We start from the raw sequence: 12,843 nt of genomic DNA on the forward strand, positions 1-12,843 counted from the left end.
ACTTCCTCACTTAGGTGGGTATTTGCAAAGCCATTTGTTACCAAATATGTAAAACATCGGTTTTCATCTCTACAAATGATGTTCTGGTGGCCACTTGATTGCTCCAGAAATAAAAAGTGCAAGATATTTCATGAAGTCAAGTACTTAAAATACACAAGCAGGTTCATTTTGTTAAGTGTAAATCTCATTTCAGGGAAATTATCCGAAGAAAAGCTGTTCAAGCTTTATATAAATTCTATCTCATTGCTCCTAACCAAGTTCAGCACATTCATGAGAAGTTCCGGAAAGCCTTATGCGACAGGGATGCTGGAGTCATGGCTGCTTCTCTGCATATTTATCTTCAAATGATCAAGGTAGGCAAAGGACTGGAAGCACAACTGAAATTGGGAGATTTTTTTTAATTTTTTTTTTTATTTTAAATGCACAGTGTGCTGTACAGGAGTTTAGCAGAAGAAACTTACTTGTAATCATCAGAAAAGTTAAGTTCTGTGATCATGGATGTCGGTGTTATGTTTGTTTATGCCAGCTCTCTGTTTAGCTCGACAGATCCACTTCTTTAGTGATCTGAATGCTCAGCATTATTGGATCCTTATCTAGAGGATCCAAGTTCTACAGTGTGTTTAAGGGTTTGATGAAATTTGCTTGCAAATATAAGTTACATCTGCTCCTTTTCCAAATGTGTGAGAAAAGAGCATAGGTTTAAAGTGAAGAGCTTATGGATATTGGGGAATGAGAGTAGAATTTTCATTTAAAAGTAGAACCATCAGGGTAGATATTTTGATGTTACCCAAGTTTTGGATTACATTTAGTTTTTAGTTGCTGTGTCAAACTGTTTGAATTGTATTTTGTTTTCATTGTGTAGGAAAACCCATCTGGATACAAGGACTTGACTGGGAGTTTTGTAACAATCTTAAAGCAGGTAGTGGGAGGAAAGCTCTCTTCTGACTTCAACTATCACAGTGTGCCAGCACCATGGTTACAAATTCAGCTTTTAAGAATATTGGAGCTGTTAGGAAAAGATGACCCAAGGTAACCAGATCTTTCTCTGTAGTTAATAATTTGAAGGTACAAAGGGAACAGTTACAGCCTGAACCTCGTAGACAGTTTTCTGGTTTGAGTTTGGTTCAATCCTGAGCTTCTTATACATTTGTTATTAACCAAGACAGTGAGCAGATTAATTTCTGCAAAATTAATTTCTTTGCTTCTGGATTGGCTAAACAATTAATTGTGGAATATGCTTAAAATATGTTTCTGCTGGTACTTTTATTGAAAGGTTACCAAATAACTGTGAAAATTCAGAGTAAAAATATTGTAAAAAGTGCTGCTGTTTTGTGAGAGCTTAGTTGTCTGTAATTCTTTTCCTATTGATCTTTTATTTATACAAACTGAGAGAGAAGTGTTTTTATTCTTGTGATATGGTAAATGTTTCTTTTGAAAGCTGCAAACATCTAAATGCTATTTAGGAGCATGTTATAGAGCTCCTCACTGTTAAAGTGACTTTGTGGATATGAATAATGTTTCAATTTCAGTACTAGTGTTTGAGCTGTTTGGCAAAATAAAACCACATGCGTATTAGTGCTGCAATTAATTTAAAATATTTTTTTCTTCAACAGGACAAGTGAATTGATGTATGACGTTCTAGATGAATCTTTAAGAAGAGCAGAGTTAAATCATAATATTACATACGGTGGGTGAGGCTATTTTATGTAATTATCAGTCTCTGAAAACATTGAAAATTGTGAGTAGTTGATCATGCTAAAATACTTACGTAGTACTTTAGAAAAATGTAATTATTTTCTTAATAATATTTTTAATTGTTGAACTAGTAGATAGTAGAACTAGTGATACACTGCTGTACAATGCAAGTTTTTAATCATTGAAATAAAACTTTTTTTTATACAGGGAATTGATTTTGACTCTCAAACTGTTACTGTGTTTGCATTGGCCTTGCCCTTAAATATAGAAAATCGACTTCTTCTTGAAAGCCCTTATTGGGCATTGCTTAAGTTGAAACAAACAATAACAGAAAATCCTAATGATACAGCTCTGTTTATTAGAAATGCTTAGATCTTCTTTTCAATGCCCTGAGAAAGGCATAGGTAGTGTGCAAGAGTGGTAGTGTTAGTTCTTTGCAGCTATGTGGGGCTTTTCTTCTAGGCACATTTAATAAATATTATCCCTTCAGAGTTCAGTGGTAGTGCTGCCTCTGAAAATATGGTTTTGGCACACATCTCAATGGAAAATTTGTAAAACAAAGTAGAAAGTTTTTTATGGTAGAAGTTCATTCTCTTCTCAGTAGAGAAAGCTGATTATGTTGCTACAACAAAGCAAAAGGAATAATTGCACTGTTAAGTTTGTTTTCTACTAAATTTGAGCAATATATATTTTTTTCTTTGTCCTCTCCTCCCCAAGTCTTAATACCTCCCCAGACTCCCAGATCTGATGCTCTACAACCCTACATTAAGAGCTGTTTCACTATTGAAAAACCTGACACCCCTATTGTTTTATTTTTAAAGTAAAAGCCTGCCCATGTGCCAAAGTCCTCCTGCTAATGGAATGGAAAGAAAATTGAGACTTTGTTAAAACCCCATTGAGGGGTACAAAAAAAAAGAACATGGCTCAGAGCTGTGTATGTGTCTAACACCTACTTGATACATATGATATAAAGCATTGTGTGAGCTTTACTTCCACTGAAAAGGGGAGCTTTGGGGAAGTATTCTTTTTTAGTAAATAATAAATGAGGAAGCATCTGTCAAACGCTTAGAGTATTCAGTTTTACTGCTTCTATTCTTTTAGGCAAGAACTTAGAAGATATTGGGAGGTGTGTTGCCTTGTAATACAGACAATATGCACTTGCTAAGAGTTAAACATTAAGTTTGTTTTAAGCACTTAAAGGGCCAAAGTGGGCAGTTCATTATGATTTGTACCAGGACGTAGGATTTAGGTATGTAGTTTTTGTTCACCTATGATAAGCGTTTTGTAAAACTCTATTTGATGATCCAGACAAAAGAAAAATGTAATTCTGAGTGGTTACTCTTTCTTACATGAAGTCATTGATTACTGCATGTTCTTCTTTCTGTTGAGTTATTCATATGCCAGTCTTTCTCAGATTTAGTTTTGCAATGCTTAAAAAGAGTAGGGGGTTGTCTGTTGAACACTTCAGTGAGTGACTGAACTACATCATAATTACATCATAATTTTAAGCCCTGATTAACTTGGTCTGAATCTGCCCAGATGTTGCCATAAAGGATGAATTACTTCTAGATTTTTCTCTAACAACTGTACAAAGTTGTTGGGGTTTTGGGGAGTTTGTTTGTTTTGTGTTTTGATTTTTGGGGTGTTTTTTAACAAGGATGTTTTTGGGATGATTCAGGCTGTTGTTAGAGGATAAGACATCATTTGAATTATTGAAAAATATTTTTCTCAAATCCTTTATAGTTGCCCATTGGCTTTCTGAAGCCTGTTACAGTTCAGTGCCTTGAGCTACTATAGGAAATTTTGAGGCTGGAAGAACTTTAAGGACAGAAAGTTGTATGCACAGTGGCAAGGGCTAATAAAAATAGATATATACTAAAGGAGACAGACTTTTATCTTGTTTTTCCTTATGTCAGTGGGGACTCTGCAGTTCTATTCAGTGGGGGTGGGACAGCACTGCAGTTCCTTGAGACCATCACTCAGCTTGTTTGTTGGTTAAAAATTTTTGAATTCTTGAAGTCTTTAAACACTAATTATGTGTCTTCCCCCCACAGCCATCTTGTTTGAATGTGTCCAAACTATTTATACAATTTATCCCAAATCTGAACTACTTGAAAAGGCTGCCAAGTGCATTGGAAAATTTGTTTTGTCACCCAAAATTAATTTGAAATACTTAGGTAAGGATGCTGGATTTCATTATGCTGTCTTTAACATGGCTGTAGTAGTGTGCATTGTCTTACATCACTTGCAATCACATTCCAGGTTTGAAGGCTCTGACCTATGTTATCCAGCAGGACCCTAATCTGGCTCTTCAGCACCAGATGACAATTATTGAATGTCTGGACCATCCAGATCCCATTATTAAAAGGGAGGTGAGTGAATTTCTACAAGTCAAAAATTAGGTTAATTTTTAGGATGGGTGATAGGTTTTCTAAAATTAGTAATGTAAAAGGCATCCTTCTGTTATTGTGAGAGAGCAGTTAAAGCAACATGAATGTGACAAGCTGTGTAGATAAGCAGCGTGTTTCTTTTAAACTTGCTAAATAAAGATAGTTGCTTAATTTGGCATCATACTGACATTGCTGATTGCTGGCTGCTTCCTTTTCTGAGTCATCAGAACCAATTAATTTTTTTGCTTTATCTTTCAGACTTTAGAGCTTCTCTATAGGATTACAAATGGACAAAATGTAGTTGTCATAGTTCAGAAGATGCTTGACTACTTAAAAGAAAGTAAAGAGGAATATACTATCATCAACTTAGTTGCCAAAGTAGCAGAACTAGCTGAGAAATATCCTTTTATTTTTCTAAACTTTGAAGTCAGAGCTCAGGCAAATGTAGCATTTATGCCTTTCAAAACATCTTTCATGGTCTTTTGGAATAGGAAGTATTACAGCTGTTCTTTTCACTTTTTCAAATGGCAAAAAACAATAAGCAAAAGAAAACATACAAAAATGACTACTGTGTTTCTTGTATTTCACTGAGGGAAAATAATGACACTCAAAATACTTTATTTTGGCTTTGGAGCTTAGTGTTAAAACCTTGTGTTTTTAAATTCAAACTTGACAGTCTTACAGTATGGCAGGGAATGCTATTCTGTAATTGTGGAAATAATCTTCTATCAGAGAACTCCTAATTGGTATATGTGTTTTAAGAATAACACACTTGGATAGAAATAAAGAAAAGATTCTTTAACAATGCCAAAAATATGGAAGTGATGGTTAGGGATTTGACATATGGTGGGCATTACTGTTAGACCTGCCATTGTAGGATTTTCTGTCTGATAATTTGAGTTGTAAGCTCTTTTTGACAGAAAACTACTTTACCATTCTGGTTTGTACACTGCTTGGCACAGAGTAATGGACCAAAAAAAAGCTGAGTTGTCCTACAGTCTGCAAAAATAAGGCAATAATATTCATGTTTCTGTACTGATGGTAATTTCTCTTCAGTAACTGTATTTTCAGGACTTGTTTGAGGGAAGACAGAAGGTAACTTTCAAAGTTAGCAAAGGCTGATCAAATTTGACATATATTAAAAAAATTGTAGACATATTAAAAATGATGCTTTCTGTGGAGTGCTTAAAAATGTTTATTGTTTTCATAGAATTTGTAAATCAACAGCAAAACACTGCTGAAAATAACAGCTTTTCTATCATTGATCAAATGATGTTGGGTAAACAAACTCAAAAGGTCCTGCTGGAAGCCTAGCACAGGACAAGTGTGAGCTTAAAACAGAGAAGACATACCTGAACCTGTCTGTGTGAGGTCTGCTTAACAACTTTTCCAACAAGGCAGTAACTTAAGACTTCTCTTCCTGACTACCAGTTTCCATGAAATTTATGGGAGATGCTTTCTAAAAGATACAGGGATATTTCCTTTTCAATTAGACTGAACTGGAATTTGACCATCCAATCCCCAGCTTATTGGAGAAATTAAGAGGAATGTTCCTTAGGAAACACACCAAGTAAGAAAGAAAAAGTTATGCCTTAGTACTTCATTCCTTAACATCTGGACACATATGCCCCTAATAATGAGTGGTTCATCCAGACAATGAATGCTGTGTTTTCAGTTGGAGGTGATGTTGTGCATCCTGAGATCCCAAACAACTTCCTGAGGCTGTTGGCTGAAGGTGAGCAACTCCCTGAATGTTCTGAAGAATTGGACATGTTCCTTAATAATCTGGTTTTGTTTTGGGGTTTTTGTTGTTTTTTTTTCCTTAAAATGTACTTTAATGTACTTTAAAATATTTGGTAGGTTGTGTTATTTTGTTTCATGGAAATGATGTATTGTTTTCTGTCTAGGATTTGATGATGGAAAGGAAGATCATCAGCTACGGATGTATGCAGTAGAGTCTTATTTATCATTACTTGGAGAGGAAGATGCATTGTATCCACAGAAATTCCTTCAAGTTATGAGTTGGGTAAGATAGACACATGCTCAAAATCCAATTCACAGATATGACTAAACTGTCAAAGGTGGTGATGTTTTTAATAAATACTTACTAAGTTTGTATTTTTAGTCATGAGGGGTTTTTTTACTTGAAATGAAGCTGATATGCAGAAATCTGTTTTAGTGACCTTTTGGTGACCAAGGACTACTTAACTTGTAGTTTGTAGAAAAGGTTACTTGCTCCCTTTAAGGCAGGTGACTCTTGGGATAGCTTAGCAGCCACCTGGGTCTGACTGTATGTTGAGAGCCTTTCTGTCTTCATAAGAATTAGGCCAGATGTGCTTGTGAAATGCATTTTTAGCTTTGCAAATGAATGACCAGGTGCTGTGCTGGTATTATCTGGTACCTGGCTATGCTTCAGGCTCCACCCAAGGGAGAGGCTGCAGTATGAGCAAACTGTGTTTTGTCAAGGCCTAGTTATGTTTAGCTTTCTTTCCAAGACAGCTATGGGATTTTTGAGAAGGTAAAAGTTGGAATCTGTTGAGGTAAACATGAAGACAACTTCAAGCCTTTGACGTTCAAAATACAATATGGTAAAGAAATAATTTAGAAGATGTTTAAATAATAATTTCTTTAATGTGAGGTGGATTTTATTGTGTTATTTAGTTCTATAGTCTAACTTTAAAACTGAAAGCACTGCTTTGCGTGACTAAATGCATATTTTGTCTGTTCTTTGTGAATAGGTGTTAGGAGAATATTTCAGTCTTGTTACAGATGTTGATCCAGAAGTTATTTTGACAAAATTACACAGCCTGCTGAAGAAGACTTATGTTACTTCTGAAACTAAAGCATGGATAATGGCTGCAGTCACCAAGATAGCATCACATACCTCCTGTTCAAAAACAGTTGACAAACTAATCCAAGAATTTAGCAGCTCTCTAGATACCTGCATAAGACAATATGCCTTTGAATTGAAACATCTATATGAAGACAAAGCACTGATGAAAAACTTGCTTCCATTTGATGCTAGTTGCAAGGACATGGTGGTAAGACAGCTGCAGTGTTTGTTTTTCATGAACCTTTTGTAGTTCAGGGGGTTGAATATTTTTGGTAAGAAAGTAATGGTATTTGCAGTTCTAACTGGTGCAATCTGCATAAAGTGAGTTTTCAGAAACACCTTTTCAGGCATATGTGATGAATCATAATGTTCTGTACTGAAAGATTAAGAACCAGAGTATTAAGTAAGCTGGAGTAACTTTTAACAAATTACAATTTCGTAATTTCATATACTGGTTTATTTTTAGTTCTCTTTTGTGTTTTTTTAAAGACATGGCAGGCCCACGTTAGTGTTACTGTGCTGCTGTTTAATTCACAGGGCTTGCCTCCTATTTAGAAACTACTGAACTTGACCATGAAATTTCCATAGTAAATGATGGAAAAGAATATTGATATTGCTGAGATTGTTGAGAGTTTGTTTGAATTCAATATTCTCAAATAATGGTAGGATCAACATTTTGGGAAGACTCAACTCTGCTTTTCTTTTTTTCTTCTCCTTTTGTTTCTGGTTTTGTAAAATAATATAAGAAGGCAATAGTGGAGGAGTTGAGTTACAAATCTCTAGCTCAAAGTCTGTTTCAACATACATACTTTACAATTTCTGTTAATAGAGCAGCTCTACTGGTAGATATGGTAGATGTGAGACTGAAGATCCTGATATGCTGCTAAGATGTAATATTCTACTGGTAACATCAGGCTCATGTGTAGCAAATATTATCATTGCCTTTTCACTCCTTTTAATTCTCTGTAGGTAGATGCTTCCTTATCTTTTCTGGATGGGTTTGTGGCTGAAGGACTTGGTCGTGGTGCAGCACCATATAAGCCTCATCACCAGAGACAAGAGGAGAAACTTTCTCAGGAAAAAGGTGAAAGTTTACTGCATTTATTTAATAGCTGGTAAATCACCTCAAAAGTATCAACAATTAAGTGTACAGATAACATACTCTCTGAAGGTAGTAGTATCTTAATACGTCTCTTGTCTGTAGACCAGAGCTAAGTCCAACTTACATTTTAGTTCCACATCTGTCTAACTGATGTATATAGATTCTTGCTCTGCAGGGGAGAAGCTTTTATTATAACCTCTGCTGGTCTGTAGGATTTGAAATTTATGGGGATTGTTAAAGTGAAAGCCTGAGATGTCAGCAGTACAGGGATATTTGTTTTCAGAAAATAGATTTCTTTCTTACTTTTTTTTGTGCCTCGTTGTAATTTCAAGATTGTCTGTCTTGCAGCTCTGAATTTTGAACCTTATGGATTGTCCTTTGCTTCAAGTGTGTCCTCATCTGGTGTCACCGGCAGACAGTCCCCCACTGGTTTATCTTTTGGTTCTGATACATCTGGTAATAGTGCTGAGATCGGGCACAAAGAGTGAGTTAAAATTTGTGTTTGAAATGAAGCACATTTAGCTTCTGTTTGTCAGTGTCTTGTCTTTGCTGCTTCATTACATGGAACTAGAAAGAATGCAGCTGAACTTGGAAACCTCTGTCATGTAAGAAGAGATTCAGATGATGGCATCTCTGTGATAACTAGGGGAAAAGCTAAGGTGGTTAGTCTCTTTTTCCACTTTCTTCACAGACTACAAATTAGGTGACAGTTGATGCAGTAAAATGGGGACAGGATTACCTGATGATTACATTAAGTATTTTTATTCTGTCATCCTTCTTTTTCTCACAGGTTACACTTGCTTTTAATAGGAATACAATAATGTGCCTTTTTTAAGGAACCCTTTTTTAAGTAAAAGGGAGGCTAAGATTTGAAGTGTAAGATACTCCTTAAGTTTTAGAACACTGCCAATTAAATTCCATATCCATAGATTCATGCAATTCAATAACTGCATTTATATTTTCCTGTAAACTGGTATGCAGGAAGCCTTTCCAGAATCTTTCTGGGAAAGTGTCTTCCCAGAACCTCTCGCCTGGGGAGAAAGATAGATAGCATCTTACTTGTATTCACTTTTTAAAAAAATCACTCAACTATGTTATAAATGTCATCTGAAACTCTGGGTGGAGATGGCAAGTGCAGTGTAGTACTTGGCTGCAGGTATTTAATGCCAATTAGTATAGGTCTGTACTTAAGTACTATCTAGTCTAGTCCAAGTTTACATTTGTGGGGTGTTTTCGAAGTAGCGTAACATTACTGACACAGAACTTTGCACAGATTTAAGTGTTCATTTATATTTCGCTGCTCGCTGTGTCTGTCAGAGTACCAAAGCTGTGAATGGTGTTTGGTTATTGGCATGGTTTTTTTAACATGGTTTTCATATGGCCAATTCTCCATTGTTTGTTTCCCTTTTCAGGACAAATACTCTGAAACTTGAGGGAGTACGAAAGCTGTGGGGAAAAGAAGGTTATCTGCCAAAGAAAGAAAACAAAGTAGGGAAAGAAAATGAGCCACCAACAATTTCTTGTGGCAGCTTATTAGCAGGACAGGCGGGTGATCCTCCTGCATCGAGGTCTGATCAAGGTGCCAGCCTCACTGAGGAAGATAAAGAGAAGCAGCAGTTAGCATCATCTTTGTTTGTTGGGCTGGGATCAAGTGCTGCTGTCAGTCTGGTAAGAGATTCTTCTGAGACTTAACAGTTTAAAATCTATATATAGTCTTAATAAAAATTGCAGATCCTCGTATGCAAAAGATCATCAAATTAGTGACAAGACACACATTCTCCCTCCCCTCCCAGTAACTGAAAAACTATCGAAAATTACTTTTGCAATCTGATAATTTGTTAACATGAAACAGCTTGGATATTATTTGTTGAAGCAATATATGGAGCAGATCTGATTTGGTAACTAGAACTTGCCTCTGTTATGTGTTGTGCTTCAGGTTTAAGTCTCAGTTTTCCTGATCAACTATTCCTTGACTCAGCTCTGCAGAGCTGTTGCCCTTCATGTGGCAGTAAGGCCAGAGCTAGAGCTTGACACCCTGTGTCAAGAGCATTTTTAATTTACGTATGGTACTACCTGGAACATAATAGTTCACCATGAGGTAATCTTTTTAAGACTGGTATCACACTAGCCAGCTCTAATCTTGGCATTTATCACTGGTTAACCAGAAACTGTTTACCTGTGCTTAGTTCTGAATAAGAGCTTTTGGTTTATTTAGAGAACCTAGAGTCATTCTTGCACTATAAGCTAATTCAGCACCCAGTAAGAAATATAACAAAAGCCTGGACCATTAAAATGTCAAATCTATTTGTATTTGTTTCTGTATTGATTCCTTGGTCCTTGCTCACTGTTTCATTGTGTTAACAGTAACAGAACTAGTTGCCAGAAACTTCTCAACCCATTTTTTATTGGTTTTTCTTTTCAGATGGGGAAAGTGGACACAGCTACTCAGAAGTTCAAAAGGAAATCAAAGATAAATGAAACTCAGCATAGTGAGGAGGCATTAGAGGTCAAAAACAGTGCTGCTCCCGATTTTGGTCCTTTACTTGATACAGTCCCTAATCACGCAGAAGACTCTGAGGAAAGTATACACGCAAGGTTAAGGAAAGCCTCCCTGTGTTCTTCAGATATTGTAGAAGATAATTTAGCATTTGAAACACCTCAGTCCCTTAAGTCTGTGCTGGATGACAGACCTGCCGATAATAGGCTGTCACAGCCGTCTTTGTTCGCTGATAGTAATACTGAAATTTTTCAGCCTTCTGCAAGTGCTCAATGTGAAAGTGCCAGCGAAAAACCATTGGTCCCTTCCTTACCAAAGGAACTTGAAGAGCTTCCTCACTCTGAGGCAGTGGAACTTTGTCAGAGTGATGCCTTAGCTCTATATTTATGTAAGGTGTGGACAGATGACTCTCTGTTGCTCACTGTTTTAGTTTCCAATAAAACCCCTTCTGCACTTAATGCTGTGAACTTAGTGTTCGAAGAAACAGAACACTTTCAGGTATGAAACTTTGTTTCCTTTCTATTTCAAATTCATGTGGAACTTGCTTTTTGTTTGCATTTCACTGTGCGTGTTTGGTTTAATGTAATAGTCATTCCTTTTTCCAAAGTGTTTCCTTAAAACCTGTGGTTACAGCTGTTATACACATTCCAAAGGGCAGTGAAAGAAATCTCAATATACACTTAGTGTTATTTGGTGTAAAAGTTAGCATCTCACTTTTTTAGTTCACCTTGGTTTTGTTTCCTAGTTCTTGCTTCCATATAACAAATATGTGTGATTTTTCACTTCTGAATGCAAAGACAATGCAAACCTAATCAGTCATACTCAGAGTGGTATGACTTGAGTTGCTAAAGAAATCACTCTGTAGTTGCTTCTTTTTTTTGTCTGGATGTGACTACAGGGCATGTGCCTTCATTTGTATTTACTTGACAGGTAAACATGACGCAGTTGGTTCCCTGACATAAAATATGTGTAGGCTTGCCTCAATTTTTTTTTTTCCCAAAAGTACCAGTCATATTTCATTCTTGTGCATTAAGTTGGTAATGTAGAGGAGTTGGTCAGTTTATTTTTTTGCATTGGCTACATCTGGAGTTTTAACTATGGTAAAAGCATATTACAGTCTTGATTGAAACTTCGTGTAAGTATTTGGAAGGATATTTAGCAGTTGCCAATCAGCATGACAATCTACGGATTTTGCTAAAAGCAACGTAGAATTATTAAACACTAAGCAAGTAGTAACTGGATAAAGAGAATGAAGCAGAATATTTCTTTTAGAATTCAACTGCTAATTGGTTATGCAATCTCCTTCCTTTCCATTTCTGACTGGAATCAAACCTGTCATTGTTAGAAAGTGGGCATCTTGTGTAGTTTTTTCTTATAATTCACTTCAGTTCCCACACAGACCACTACCACGAATAGAATCTATGTTACTGGTTTGTTTGCAGAGGCCAGGGACTGCTGAAATCTTGAAATTACCCTTTTTATTAAGGATGATTTCTCAACTTCTTGCGTTTAGCGTATAGCTTGAGGCATGTTGCAGTGCTGCTGGCTTGTATATTAGTTTGTTTTGGGACTGAACTACAGAATTCAGGTTCTTGTTGCAATTATTCCGAGGTGGGGAAGGCCACCTGTCAGAGATAAATTTCACCACTGTTTCACTTCTCATAGAATGCTTGTAGCTGTTAATGCTCGATTTGTCCATCATGAGGGCTGAAAAATGGTAGTTCTGTTCACTTGTCAAATAGTCCAAGAAAAATCAACTGAAATAAAAGGCACTTACATGATTTTATACCTGTATCTTAATCACTTGCATAATTTGACAGCAAAACTTATGTTCTATATTGCTTTTAAAACATCATACAGATTTTGGAGAGCTCCACCTACCAGTTTCCTGTAATTGAAGCTCAAAGTTTGGAACATTGCCAGAAATGTGTGAGAATGGACAAAATCTGTACACAAGAAATTCTTTCTGGCTCTCTTAATTACCAGTCAGAGATGGAAACCCGTCTTGAATTTTCAGTAACTTTATCATTGACGGACTTCATCAGGTAAGTAAAAAAAGCTGCAGTTTTTAAAAACACTTCTATTAAACTCAGTATTAGAGAGGGGTAGGATAATTTGGGTATTGACTATGAAAATATAAGGCTTCCTCTTGAGCAGCTAGTTTTAATCTGAGATTACTGTTAAAGATAATAAAGGGTTATTTTAAACTTAAAAATGGGGTAAAGTTCCAACAAGAAGTACAAAGCCACGAGAATATTGACCGTAGCTGCTGGTTAGAATAGTCTTGAACTACAGAATGTGTTTTTGAGGAGGCCAAGAACTGAGT

At 36.2% G+C, this 12,843-nt stretch overlaps 1 protein-coding gene across 1 annotated transcript in view; it reads left to right on the forward strand.

Moving 5' to 3' along the window:
• LOC139678051 (AP-4 complex subunit epsilon-1-like) overlaps positions 1-12,843 on the forward strand; it is a 143,181-nt gene that overhangs the window by 6,500 nt on the left and 123,838 nt on the right. Inside the window, exons 6-19 of the mRNA XM_071568590.1 lie at positions 194-353; positions 863-1,029; positions 1,614-1,687; positions 3,750-3,872; positions 3,958-4,067; positions 4,344-4,483; positions 5,708-5,820; positions 5,993-6,111; positions 6,824-7,126; positions 7,888-8,002; positions 8,369-8,504; positions 9,433-9,688; positions 10,443-11,015; positions 12,378-12,562. Of these exons, the coding sequence (XP_071424691.1) occupies positions 194-353; positions 863-1,029; positions 1,614-1,687; positions 3,750-3,872; positions 3,958-4,067; positions 4,344-4,483; positions 5,708-5,820; positions 5,993-6,111; positions 6,824-7,126; positions 7,888-8,002; positions 8,369-8,504; positions 9,433-9,688; positions 10,443-11,015; positions 12,378-12,562 (2,574 nt within the window). The remainder of the gene's footprint in view (positions 1-193; positions 354-862; positions 1,030-1,613; positions 1,688-3,749; positions 3,873-3,957; positions 4,068-4,343; positions 4,484-5,707; positions 5,821-5,992; positions 6,112-6,823; positions 7,127-7,887; positions 8,003-8,368; positions 8,505-9,432; positions 9,689-10,442; positions 11,016-12,377; positions 12,563-12,843) is intronic.

Source organism: Pithys albifrons, chromosome 13 (genome assembly GCF_047495875.1).
Source record: "Pithys albifrons albifrons isolate INPA30051 chromosome 13, PitAlb_v1, whole genome shotgun sequence".
NCBI classification, from domain to species: Eukaryota; Metazoa; Chordata; class Aves; order Passeriformes; family Thamnophilidae; genus Pithys; species Pithys albifrons.